Raw genomic sequence first — 14,087 nt, 5'->3', positions numbered from 1 at the left:
AAATGATTTTTTTTTTTTCATTTTTCTAAGTGATAGTATGATAGATATGGTTGTCTGTTATCTATATTGGTGGAAAGTAAGACATTCGATAAATTAGTTAATATACATATAAACTGACTTCGGGCGATGCTATTAAAAGAAGTACCATAAAAATTACGTTGAAAGTAACACATAAGTATGCTTAGATTATACTGGTTGGCTGAAATGGACACAAAGATTATGCGTAGGTTATACTAATTGGCTGAAAATGGGAAACACAAAGATTACTAACTCGTCTCCGAGGGATCGTTTGGTTATCGGGATTAAGATATTAATCCCGAAATAAAAGTTGAAATGGTAATTATTTCATACTTGTCTATCGGAAACAACCTCTCTATCTTTATAAGGTAGGGGTAACGTCTGCATACACAATACTCTCTCCCGACCTCGTTTATGGGAATACATTGGGTTCGTTGTTGTTATTGTTGTTTGCAATTATTTCATATTTGATAATGAATATTAGTTAATACCAATATAAATTTTATACCAAAATCTTGATATTAACTATCCACATCGGAAGTGAGATAATAATCCCAAGAGTACTATTTGAAAATTTTGGCAGTCATTTAATCTCAAGAAAATTGACTGTAGCAACATTATTAACAAACTTGTGTAATTATGTGGAGTCTTCAAATGGGAGAAATTAGAAATACCAAGAGAAAGAAACAAGAAACGAGTTATTCCTCTTCTCAAGTATATACCAACATATAAACCGAATCAATTCTCCAAAATTGTTCCAAGTCCGTGGAACCAGCAAAAAAATTTAACTCCTAAATAAAACACATTACATCATTTTTTTCCATCTAATCACTCTGTACAAGGCTATCAAAGAATCACTTAAATCACCTTGTCAACCAAAAAAAGTGTAAAAGAATGATCAATCAAATGAAATAATTAGAGTAACCAAAAGGATTAGAACTAGTTAAAAAACCCAAATTATGTCTCACTTTGCTCCTGTAATTGTGCTTGTATAAATCATAAGGCTCCCAAAGATAATCCAACGGACATGGTCTTTTCTCATCAAGTCTAACCCATGGTTTTCCTTTTCCACTCCAATGTAACAAACTTACTGGACCTGGATGTAATGACCTACACGAGCCTTTTACATTATCACCGCCGAGCCCATGTTGATTCCACCGGTGATTAATGGGCTCGACGAGCCCACCAAATACGAGCAAAAACGGCGGCAACGAGCCCAATTCGTAAATCCTCTTTTGTCTCTGTAACTCCATCCACCTCTCTATTTTCTGCCTGTAATTTCCTTCTCTCCATTTCTTCAAGTCCATTACCATTACGCCCGTGTTGAAATAACAAGGGTTTCTCGACCCGAACACCCGGGGCAATACCGGGTCGGACCAGAATGTATCGGTGAAGTATATCGTGAAATTCGCGTGGCAGTATTCCGGTGCTCCGATGATTCGGGACCCGGTAAGGTTCACCTTCCACAGCTTCTGAATATCGTCGACGAGTACTACGTCGGAGTCTAAGTAAATGACACGTGTCACACACGGGTCTAGCATATCGCCCAAATAGTTTCGGGCGTAGTTTAACGGGTTTTCGAGAGCTTGTCGGATCGATGAAGAGATGAGATTTAGGACTGTGTCTTCTCTGAAAATGTAGACTTTGAAGTTGAGCGAAGGGAAAATGGATCGGACCAGCTTTGTCAAAACTCGCGGGCTCGTCGCGTCGAACTCAGCGGCGATGAAGTGGAAGAAGACGTGTTCTGGACAGGACGCGTGGCGGAGGACTGAGTGAACAGCCGCCATGGATCCACGGAGGTACTCGGAATCCAACGTCATCGCCACGTGGACCAATGAGGGATCACAAGACGATAACGTTTTGCCCTCCGCCGTTACCGGACATCCGACGCCGTTCCTGTACTCCGGCGCCTCCGCAAATCGTCTCTCCTCAGGAAAACTACGAATCCCATAACACCGCGAAAACGATAGAGCTAACAGAAAACAAACCACTGTAATATCAAAAAACCCAAAATGACCCATTTTCATCTGGGTTTCTGGGTTTTTTTCTTTGTTGAGAAAATATGATTAACGTTCTCAAGTAGTTTCTCTCCCTATATATTAATGTGACATTATTGATACAGCAGTATGGTGAAGGAAAGAATAGAAGGAAAGGGAGAGTTCTGGAAAAGGAAAGGTCAATAAATTACCATATATATACATATTGAACATCCAGATTCGTTCAACAATGGTAAATTCGAACAAAAAGACTGTATTCAGTGATTATACTCAAAAACTCACTTTTAATTTTATTACCATAAATACAGAGAAAAATATGGGATTTTTTATTGCTCTTTTTCGCTGTCATTATCTATCATTTCTGGATGGCATGGGGTTGGCTTGATTATATACTATATATAAAAACTGCAAGCTCAATGCTACTGTTTACACGCGCGGTTTAAGGTGCGCGTGCGATTCAGTTGAATGAGTGTATAATCTAAAGGTGATTATAATGGGGAATTACGTAATCCGTGGAGATTAATTTAGTAATTACAAAAACAAAAAAAAGGTAAAGGGTTTTCGTAGTTGGTAAGTTTTGGAATTTAATTATTGGAGTTGTTTAATGAAATACTATACGTGGAAGTTTGTTATGAGAAAAGACATAATTTTCGGTTGGGTATAGTTAGTAGTTAGCTCTAGTGTATTTTTTGTAATTATTTTTAAGTTTTTTTTTTTTTTTATATCTCTTCCTCTTCTACCCAATGTCACATATATATCTTTTTGGCATATCCATTATTTACCTCCAAATTAGATAAACTGGGGGGATGAAAATGCTCTGTTTGGAAAGATTTATTTCACGTGCAGGTTTGATATAATTGAATTTATATTTAATTATTTGGTTCACATCCTAATTATGCGAAAATTATGTATTTGCAACAACTTATACTAGTATTACTCAAAAGTAGAGTCCCAGGCCTAATATTTTTTCTCTCTAGCTTTCTTTTATATACCGCTACTTTATTTTGCTTTAAGTGGCCCTTTTCTTAATGTTTGCTTATAAAATTGTACTTGTAAGCTTTTGACTTAACTAGTCAATTTTGCATATTTTTTCTTATTTATTGCCATATTTTTCATTGGGTTATTGGTTTTATTTAAAATAATTAATTATAACTATTTATAATAAGACTAATTGTTGAAGAACAGAAGAAGCAGCAGCATCACAGAGACAGAGAGACAGAAGAACAGGCGAGGCATCAAAGCAAAGAAGAAGAAGACAAAATGAAAACACATTGATACTGATAAGTGGACAGTGACGTGGCAGCATTATAACTGTTGATACTCAGATCAGAAGATCTAATCCTGACCGTTGGATTAGAACACATAAACACATCCTGGCCATTCATTTATTAGTACCATACACATGAGTGAGCACATGCCCACATTTGTATTAGTGAGCATGCACTAAAAGTGAGTATGGACTCACATAGTAAACAATACCATTGTCTAGGAATATTATATGTACATTTGTTGTATCTATAGGATGTAATGTATATAGCAGCTACAGGGTAAAATATACAAGACAAAAAAAATTCACTGCATCATCAGTCCTCTCATTCTTTCATGGTATCAGAGCTTACCTGTTAATTCACTGCATCACCACCTGTTAAGAAGGGGTGGAGTGTGTCACAACTCGATGTTAATAATGCCTTCTTGCATGGGGATCTGCAAGAAGAGGTCTATATGAAATTCCCAGCAGGTTTGTCCCCTTCTCAACCTAATCTTGTCTGTCGACTAAGGAAGTCACTCTATGGTTTAAAGCAAGTGTCGAGGCAATGGTATGCTAGGTTAGCTGGGGCTCTGAGCTACAAAGGTTACTCCAGCTCTCTAAATGACTATTCATTCTTTTTCAAGCAATCAGGTGATTTAATCTCCATATTAGTTGTATATGTGGACGATATACTACTCACAGGTAATGACACCACAGAAATTGCACAACTTGCAGCTTTTCTACACTCAGAATTCAAAGTAAAACATCTTGGTCTCATTCATCATTTTTTGGGCATGGAAATTCTCAGAGAAAAGCATGGTTTTATAATAGGGCAAAGGCAATTTACCTTGGAACTTTTGGCTGAATTTGACTGCACAGGTCCTGCTGTATCTTCACCTCTCGACCCTTCCTCTAAATTGCAAGCTGATATGGGAGAGCCTATGCCTGATCCTACCATTTATCGCCATCCCGTTGGAAAGCTCAACTACTTAACAAATACTAGGCCGGACCTCTGTTTCGCTGTCCTCTGTTTGAGCCAGTATATGCAACGCCCTTGCATGTCTCATTATTCTGCAGCTTTGCGTGTCCTCCGCTATTTGCGCACTGACCCTTCTCAAGGGATCTTTCTTACTGCACATCCCTCTTTTGATCTACTCGGTTTTTGTGATGCAGACTGGGCGGCTTGTAGAGATTCTCGCCGGTCTGTTAGTGGATTCTTCATCACACTTGGTGGAGCTCCGATCTCTTGGAAGTCGAAGAAACAAATCTCAGTCTCTATGTCCTCCGCAGAAGCGGAATACAGATCTATGAGAAGGGTGACCGCAGAAATCACCTGGTTAGTCCGATTGCTTGCAGATCTATCAGCACCACCCACTTTACCAGTGCCTGTACACTCGGATAGCCAAGCCGCCATTCACATAGCTCGTAACCCAGTTTTTCATGAACGAACCAAACATGTGGAGTTGGATTGTCACTTTGTTCGTCAACAATTTCTGTCCGGATTGATCTCTCTCTCATTTGTTCCGTCAGAATCTCAGCTCGCCGATCTATTTACCAAACCCTTATCTGGGGGTTCTCATCGGAGATTTTTGTCCAAGCTGGGGGTCCATTCTCTCCCCTCCACCTTGAGGGGGATGTTGAAGAACAGAAGAAGCAGCAGCATCACAGAGACAGAGAGACAGAAGAACAGGCGAGGCATCAAAGCAAAGAAGAAGAAGACAAAATGAAAACACATTGATACTGATAAGTGGACAGTGACGTGGCAGCATTATAGCTGTTGATACTCAGATCAGAAGATCTAATCCTGACCGTTGGATTAGAACACATAAACACATCCTGGCCATTCATTTATTAGTACCATACACATGAGTGAGCACATGCCCACATTTGTATTAGTGAGCATGCACTAAAAGTGAGTATGGACTCACATAGTAAACAATACCATTGTCTAGGAATATTATATGTACATTTGTTGTATCTATAGAATGTAATGTATATAGCAGCTACAGGGTAAAATATACAAGACAAGAAAAATTCACTGCATCATCAGTCCTCTCATTCTTTCACTAATCATGATAAACGTTGGCACAGTTTACATAAACATAATTCTCGTTTCAAATGTTTAAAGCTACGAGCAAATATGAGCTTGAGAATATTCTTAATAAATGTAATAATAAGAAGTTAATTAAGCATCGGTTTCGAACCCAAAAAGGTTTAAGAGGTCAATTGAATTGAGATCAATCTTACGAGGCATTTTATAATTTGGAAGGTAACAAGTGTCTAAATTAAATCTCTACGTTTGCCTAAGTTACTGTTACGTTTCCTTCTTTGTGCATTTCGAGTTAAAGATCCTTGATTTACCTAATTGAATTTGTCTTCAAAGTAATTTCGATGCCATAAATCATTACGTGGACATCACGTCTTGGCTTACATTTATGACTTTCGTCGTCATTGTAATTATTCGCAGAAATAAAAGAGAAAACGCAATCTTACAACTTAAACGCGTCATAATTTTCTTAGTTTTTACAAAATTAAAACTTAAATTTGAACAGGCGAACGATCAATATGTATCCTTGAACTATTCAAAATTGACGAGGAAGTTTAACAGAATATTTTCGACTTGATAATGTGATAAATGTATATATGTGTTGATATTTATATATAACCATTGAGAAGTCAAAAGCTCTTTTACATCAAATGTCACAAGTGGAAAAAACTAAAACTAAAATAAAAAGAATGTTGCTCACACCGAACATTTCTAAGATGACTAATTGATTTCGTAATCAGATTGATCGTTCGCATCATTTGACCTAAACATATGATATTTTGATAAATGATGGTAAATACTTTATTGAATTAAGAATCTAAATTAACTCATTTTATCACTAAAAAACTGAACCAATTAGAATAGTTTGACGTATTAGAAAACTGCTTGTTTCAATTAAAATGGAAGTCCACCAGGAAAAACCCTCAAGCACCATACCTTCCCCCACACTATTAATATTCCACCTTAAGCTCATCTTTATATATATATATATATATATATATAAAGACTCAAATTCCAACAATTATAAAGGTAAATTTGTTTCAATTCTCTAAAAGTGATCATATGCAAGAAGTAATGGATAATATGGGCCGATTAATTAGTATTTTTTATCTGTATTAATTATAGGTCGGGTCGAATAATTTGCCCACTTTTTCATTACACGATTTGGACCTGAACCATATCCGAACGGGCACGCATGTTTGCCACTCCTATCGGAAAGGAATATGCCTAACTTTGAAGAGGCCAACTGGGTGACAGCTGGGGAGAATGGGAATATAAGTGAGTTGTGATTGATGTAGCCGCAGCTACCTTCCCTAACACTACTACTAGTACTATAATATATAACCCCATGCCACGTGAGATCACGTGCTCTCTTTTCTTCCTCCACTTGTAATTCTTTCCTTATTTTCTCTTCAAATTAGAAAGCTGTAGTAATTTTCACCTGGAGTACATGATTTTTGTAGTATAAAGTTTTTCTTCTTTTTATTTTACGTTAATTTGGTGGTACCATCTTTAAAATATTACATATGATGTAGGAGATGGCCATGTGGATGGTGGTATTTTGTTGACACTTTGGAAGTGTTAACAATTACTATTACCTCAATTTTAATTAACATTGACTAAGTACAAAGATAATAAAAAATATTTAGACTTTTAAAATTTTGGATCTTAAATATATTACTATAATTTTTCTATATCAATAAAATTATATCATTTGTTTCTGAGCCGAAGGTCTCACGGAAATATCATCTCTACCCCTCTGGGGTAAGGGTAAGGTTTGCATACGCTCTACTCTCCCCAGACCCCAGTGGTGGATTAATGGGTTATTGTTGTTATTGTTGTAATAAAATTATATCATTAATGATAAAATGATATGTTAAAAATTAAAATAATAGAACTAAAAGAGTTTTAAGTATGAGTTGGACCAAAATTATATATGTAGCACATTAACATATATTTGGTAATTATTCAAACCACCATGACACTTTAGGCACACCTGATGTTGTCGAAATGTTTTGTTAGGTGCAACCTTTCTTTTTTTCTATTTAAAGAGACATGCCAACCGCTAAATCTAATTGACTCCCTCTGTCTTTATATTTTTCTTTTTAGCTTTTTTTTTTATATATAAAAAAAAGGATAGTCTGGTGCACGAAATTTCCATTATGTGCGGGGTTTAAAGGTCTATTGTATGCAGCCTTATTTTATATTTCTGCAAAAAGTTATTTCGACGGCTTGAACCTGTAACCTCATGATCACATAGCAGTAATATTTGTTATTTCGACGGCTTGAACCTGCTTGAACCTGTAACCTCATGATCACATAGCAGTAATTTTTGTTATTTCGACGGTTTGAATCTGTAACCCCCTGATCACATAGCAGTAATTCTTTTCTATATTGAAAATAAAAAACATGGCCCTTAGGTCAACAATTAAAGCTGTAGTGACCGAATATTTTATTGTCTTCAACAGGCAGAAATTTCACTGCACGATTTATGTATATTTTAAACAATAAAATTAAAGAGGAAGTTGGAATTACAGTAAAGTATATAACTTTTTAATGGTTGCTTCAGATTCTGGGTACCAACTTGTTATTAGATATAATAACCACTACTTTTTACAAGATTTGTTATGTTGAAGACATCGTTTGACGAACTATTAACTAATCATAGTAAACAACATGGTGCACATGAAAGTTTGAAACTTCACTCTTCCGAAATTTGGCAACTCTCTGCGGTTGTTATTGGCTGCACGTATTAGTCCCTGGGTTTTTCCTCAAGATCTTTAATAAATATATATACACACACTTACTCACTTTATTTCCTTTTTGTCTTAGTTTGGAAATAATTTACCTCTATGCAATAATTTATTATCACACAAATTATATGTACCTCATTTTACACCACAAGTTCAAAAATCTTCTCTTTTTTCTTAAACTCCGTGTCCAATCAAATGGGTTCACATAAATTTAAACGGGGGAGTGTGTGTATATATAAAATAAAAAATTAATAAATAATTATAAACTCAATTATTATTATATACGGACTTGAGTTTCCTATAGAACCGAGAAGTTTTATTGTGAGTCTCACACAACTTACATTAGTTGTGTGAGACCCCTTTTTGTCTCACAAATTTGTGAACCACAATCTTATACGGGTCTACAAAAATGTGAGGAAAAAAAAAATGTCTCATACAATTAATATCAGTTGTACGAGACACAAAATAAAATTTTCCCTATAGAACCTATAAACTTCAAAATATATACACCTCTTCCATCTAAAAAAAACAGAATAAAGAAAGAAAAAGGACACTCACTTGCTGGTCCTTTCTTTTCTTTTTTTTTCTGTTTCTTTTTTATAATAGTTTTTTTCCTCTGTGACAACTTTGGTATATATAGGATTACAAGCAAATAAAATAGAGAGTTTATCATCTGTTTCTATTAAATTGCCAACTTCTAAATTTTGTTGCTTGCCGTTTTTGCATAACTCGACCTTTTCTTTTCTTGCTATCTAATTCCTAATGGTTTATCTATTTATTGATTGTAAATGCATGCATCCATAAACTAGTTAATTATTGCCTTTGTTAATCTAGCTAAAAACTGTGAAATATCATTTGAAAATGTAATTAAGAATCGCTTCCAATATCTTACTTTTCCCCCATAACGTATGTTACGTAAACGAGTGAGGAAAATGCATTTCAAATAATAAAATATCGTACTATAATAGAATTAACTCGAAATGTAGACTTTAAGATTGTGGGAAAATAATAATCCAGCACATAAAAATGAATTTAAAAACAGAATTGATATATTATGTCCTAACAGCAAAGCTAAAGTTCAGTGGGAATATGAAATAGGAGGCCTAGCTAGTTCTTATAGTCCAAAGAGAACTAGCGGTTGTAAATATATTTCTTGGCTAAATAAATTTTTTTAATGTTTGACCCAAAAAAAAAATTAGTGGAAAAATCATACTATATAGCCGAAAAATTATATATTTTTTGTGTAAAGGATACTTCGTGTTTCTTTGTTGTAAAGGATTATATAACACCCAATTCATGACAATGAATAAATACAAAGTCTTTATAGACCTCTTTATATGCCCTCATATATCCGATAAATTATACAACGTAACTCTATTGAGTATGATGGAAGAAATAAGAAGTAGAGATAGCTAAAATCTAACTCAGTTCATAAACTTCAAGAAGTTAGTTAAGTTAGTTAAAGTTTGTTAGAGTTAGTTAAGTTAGTAAAATCTGTTGAAGTGTTAGTTAAGATAGATTCTTTTCATAACTATAATCTAGCGCTGCAATATCATGGATATGCACTCTATATATATACATGTATTATAATACAGATGAATCATAATAAAGAGATAAGAATTCTAGCCTAATTGATTACATTTCTCTGTTCTCTCTTCCTCTTCTTCCTCTTTGTTCCTTCTTCTTCTTCTGTCTAATATGTTCTTGATCTTCATTCATCCTCTATAATTTGCTCTACATCTGAATTACTACATGGTATCAGAGCAAAAGAGTCCAATTACTTCCGCAAAGTTCTGAAAAATCCACAGTTCTTGAAAGATCTGCTGAAACTGTAAAGAAGGCAGAAGCAAATTCTATATCAACTTGAGTAGCTGAACAAACAATTCAATCATTGAAGCATGGCAATCAATGATGCAGAAAATCTGGAAAATGGAACTGGAGTACCTGTGATTCAAGTTGATGCGAGTACAACACAACCTGCACCAGGAAGCACACCAGTGATGGATCATAACCACCCCTTGTATCTGCATTCAACAGATGTAAGTGGCATTTCACTCATCTCTTTACAGTTAACTGGAGCAGAAAATTATTCTCTATGGAGCAAATACATGAGAATAGCTTTACTAGGAAGAAACAAGATGGGATTTGTTGATGGTTCTTGGAAGAAAGAAAACTTTAGGGAGGAATTATGGTACTAGTGGGAAAGGTGTAATGCCATAGTTCAATCTTGGATAATGACTATTGTTTCTTGCAATCTATTGGAGGGAATGGTGTATGCTGATAGTGCTCAAGATGTGTGGGAAGATCTTAAAGAAAGATTCAATAAGGTGGATGGGTCTAGATCCTTTAGTTTATATCAAGAAATTGTTAGGCTAACTCAAGGAACAGCTTCTGTAGCAACATATTTCACTAAGCTTAAAGAACTATGGGTTGAACTAGAAGCATTAGGGCCACTACCTGAATGCAAATGTGATAAATCAAGAGAGTTTGTTCTTTATCTCCAACGACAGAAATTGTATCAATTTTTAATGGGACTAAATGATAACTACCTATAGGCTAGAAGTCAAATTCTTCTGATGATACCATTGTCATCAGTAAATCAAGCATATGCTATGATAGTAAGTGATGAAGCTCAAAAGGCTATGGGGGCAGCCTCCAACTCAGTTGGTTTGTTGGGTACTATGCCTAATCTTGATCCTACTACTATGTATTCCAAAACTGGATATCAAAATCAGAGGTTTAGAAAAACCAGTAATCTTTACTGTGACCATTGCAAAATGAGGAATTATACCAAAGAAAATTGTTATAAGCTGAAAGGGTACCTTCAAGATTCTAGGTTCAAAAGGAAAGAGGGATCTGGTGGATCATCTGCAGCTTACAATGTGCTCTCACAAGAAGCAAATGATCAAATGACACAACTGGATAACCAAGGAAACAATAAAGTAAGCAGGATACATTACACAGATACACCTTCACAAGTGACACAAGTTCCAGGACAAATAACTCAAACAAGAGTGTGTGCTTTCACTCATTCTCAGTATGATCAGATTGTTCAAATGCTGAATCAAAGTCATCAACAAAGTACCAATTCACGCACTGGCTCTTCAGCCAATGTAGCAGGTATAGAACCATGTATTTACAGTAGTAAAGTCATGTTAATATCCAAAATTCTTAAAGATCGGATCATTGACACTGGTGCAACAAACCACATGGTGTCTGATATAAACGTGTTAGACAGAGCCTCTTTGCTAAAAAGTACAAATGGAAAAAATGTGCAGCTACCAAATGGTGAAGTATCAAAAGTAACTCACATTGGCTCAAGTAAAATTTCTAATAATAGTACTCTAACTAATATCTTTCTGTTACCTCAGTTTAAATATAATCTTATGTTAGTATCACAGGCTACAAAATAGTTGAATTGTGTAGGTGCTTTCTATCCTAACTTCTGTGTTTTTCAGTATCTTTACAATGGCAAGGTGAAGGAGATTGGTAAAGAGGATGATGGATTATATCTGCTATCAAACAAGTCTACTGGAAAACTTGGAGGAACAGGATTAAATGCTCATGAAGTTACTGTTGTTAGTATAGAAGAAATAAAACTATGGCATATGAGATTCGGTCATGTAGTTAGTACTACTTTGAATAAGATTTTTGCCTGCTAGTAGTCAGGTTATAACAGAAACTATTGACAAGTGTAGCATATGTCCATGTGCAAAACAATGTAGACTTTCTTTTCCTACTAGTTTAAGTAGAAGCAGTGCTAAGTTTGATCTTATTCATATGGATGTATGGGGACCTTACAAAGTTCAAGCATTAATGGAAATAAATACTTTCTAACCATAGTAGATGATTACACTATACCCCAACAAAATGGCATAGCAGAAAGGAAACACAGACATATCCTAGAAATAACAAGAGCAATTAGATTTCAAGCAAATATTCCTCTGAAATTCTGGGGACACTGTGTACAAACAGTTGTATATCTTATTAATAGACTACCATCATCTGTGATAAAATGTCTCCCTATGAAAAAATGTATCATAGCAAACCTCATGTTAAATATTTAAGAGTGATGGGATGTCTTTGCTATGCAAAGAATATTGCTGAAATTGATAAGCTTCAACCTAGAACAAGAACAAGTGTTCTAATGGGATACTCAGAAGTACAAAAGGGCTACATACTGTATGATATTACTAACAAGTGCTTCTTTGTAAACAGAGATGTTAGTTTCGGAGAAGATGTATTTCCGTTTAAATGGAATACTACTGAGAGTCCTATATTTAACAATATTATAACAGAAGAGTCTCAAGTAGATGAACAACACACACAAATGTTGGAACAATAGACCTCTAGCAGCTATCAAGAGTCAAGTAGAAATCAACAGCTACAAACTCCTATAGCAGTACCTCTAGCTGAAATTACTACAGAAATACAGTCCACATTACAGTCACAGATCAGTGCATACATACAACCTATGCCACAAATCACAAGGGCACCAATAGTTCAACAACTGTCATCTCAGCCTGTGTCAAAGCAAAAACCAAGAGTGGAACTTACTAGAAAGTCTACAAGAACTTCTAGGCCACCAATATGGAAAAAAGATTTCATATCACTCAGCTTACATAACAAAGCTAATTATCCAATTTCTAACTATATTTCTTATAATAACATCTCACCAAAGTATACTGCTTTCCTTGCAGCTTTTTCATCAGTCACAGAACCTCAGTCATATACTGAGGCAGCTCAGGATCCATCATGGATTGAAGCTATGCAAGCAGAAATTAAAGCTCTACAAGAAAATAATACATGGGAGATAGTAAACTTACCAGAAGGTAAGAAACCAATTAGATGCAAATGGATATACAAAGTCAAATACAAGGCAACAGGTGAAGTAGAAAAAGTTAAGTCAAGACTAGTAGCAAAAAACTACAGTCAACAAGAAGGTATAGACTACCAAAAGACATTCTCTCATGTAGAAAAAATGGTGACACTAAGGTCAGTTCTATCTATAGCAGCTGCAAGAAGTTGGCACATACATCAAATGGATTTATATAATGCATTTCTACAGGAGATCTTACTGATGAGATCTATATGACACTACCACAGGGATTTCAGAGTCAGGGGGAGACTAAAGTATGTAGACTCATAAAATCCCTATATGGACTAAAGTAGGCACCAACACAATGGAATGCTAAATTAACAGAAGCCTTGTTAAGGTTCCAGTTTGTTCAAAGAAAATTTGATCATTCTATGTTCATTAAGAGAACAGACAGAGGCACTACAGTGGTGCTCATTTATGTTGATGATATGCTGATAACAGGTGATAGTTTAGAACTCATACAAGATACCAAAGTTGCATTACAGAAAGCCTTCAAGATAAAGGACTTGGGTGAATTAAAGTACTTTCTAGGGATTCAATTTGCAAGGTCAGAAAAGGGAATCTTAATGCATCAAAGAAAATATGCATTAGCACTAATATCTAAACTTGGTCTTTTAGCTGCAAAACCAATAGGAACACCTATGGACAGTGATTCAAAACTCACAACCAAGGAATATGATGAACATTTATCACCTGTCTCAATTACTAAGGATGAAGTCATATCTGGCATAGGTTCCTATCAAAGGCTTATTGGAAAGTTGTTATATCTCACAGTCACAAGGCCTGACATAGCTTTCAGCGTACAGAATCTATGATAATTTCTACAACAACCAAAAAGATCTCATATGGAAGCAGCCCATAGAATAGTTAAGTATATAAAAAATGAGCATGGTCTAGGAGTACTCTTATCCAATAAGCCACAAGATAACATCACAGCATTTTGTGATGCTGACTGGGCAGCATGTCCACAAACAAGAAAGTCAGTCACTGGTTTCTTAGTAAAAATTGGAGATTCAACTGTGTCTTGGAAATCAAAGAAACAAACTACAATTTCAAGGAGTTTTGCTGAATCTGAATATAGAAGCATGGCTTCAACAGTAGCAGAATTGACATGGATAGTAGGAATGCTCAAAGAAATTGGCTT

At 35.3% G+C, this 14,087-nt stretch overlaps 2 protein-coding genes across 2 annotated transcripts; one reads left to right on the top strand and one right to left on the bottom strand.

Annotated features, from left to right (window-relative positions):
• Positions 1 to 702: 702 nt before the first annotated feature.
• Positions 703 to 2,310, bottom strand: LOC104245179 (probable galacturonosyltransferase-like 9). Its single transcript, XM_009800745.2, has one exon. It carries the CDS (start codon positions 2,043 to 2,045, stop codon positions 921 to 923), a length of 1,125 nt encoding a protein of 374 aa, XP_009799047.1. The 5' UTR covers positions 2,046 to 2,310; the 3' UTR covers positions 703 to 920.
• A 7,988-nt stretch (positions 2,311 to 10,298) lies between these two features.
• On the top strand, positions 10,299 to 13,758 carry LOC104245181 (uncharacterized). Its single transcript, XM_070159658.1, has 7 exons — positions 10,299 to 10,553; positions 10,620 to 11,366; positions 11,523 to 11,642; positions 12,161 to 12,304; positions 12,410 to 13,007; positions 13,133 to 13,197; positions 13,327 to 13,758. The coding sequence occupies exons 1-7, from the start codon at positions 10,299 to 10,301 to the stop codon at positions 13,756 to 13,758; spliced, it is 2,361 nt and encodes a 786-aa protein (XP_070015759.1).
• Positions 13,759 to 14,087: the final 329 nt, after the last annotated feature.

Source organism: Nicotiana sylvestris, chromosome 10 (genome assembly GCF_000393655.2).
Source record: "Nicotiana sylvestris chromosome 10, ASM39365v2, whole genome shotgun sequence".
Classification (NCBI taxonomy): domain Eukaryota; kingdom Viridiplantae; phylum Streptophyta; class Magnoliopsida; order Solanales; family Solanaceae; genus Nicotiana; species Nicotiana sylvestris.
The sequence above is the reverse complement of the archived record's forward strand: the minus strand, read 5'-3'. Positions and strand labels throughout refer to the sequence as shown.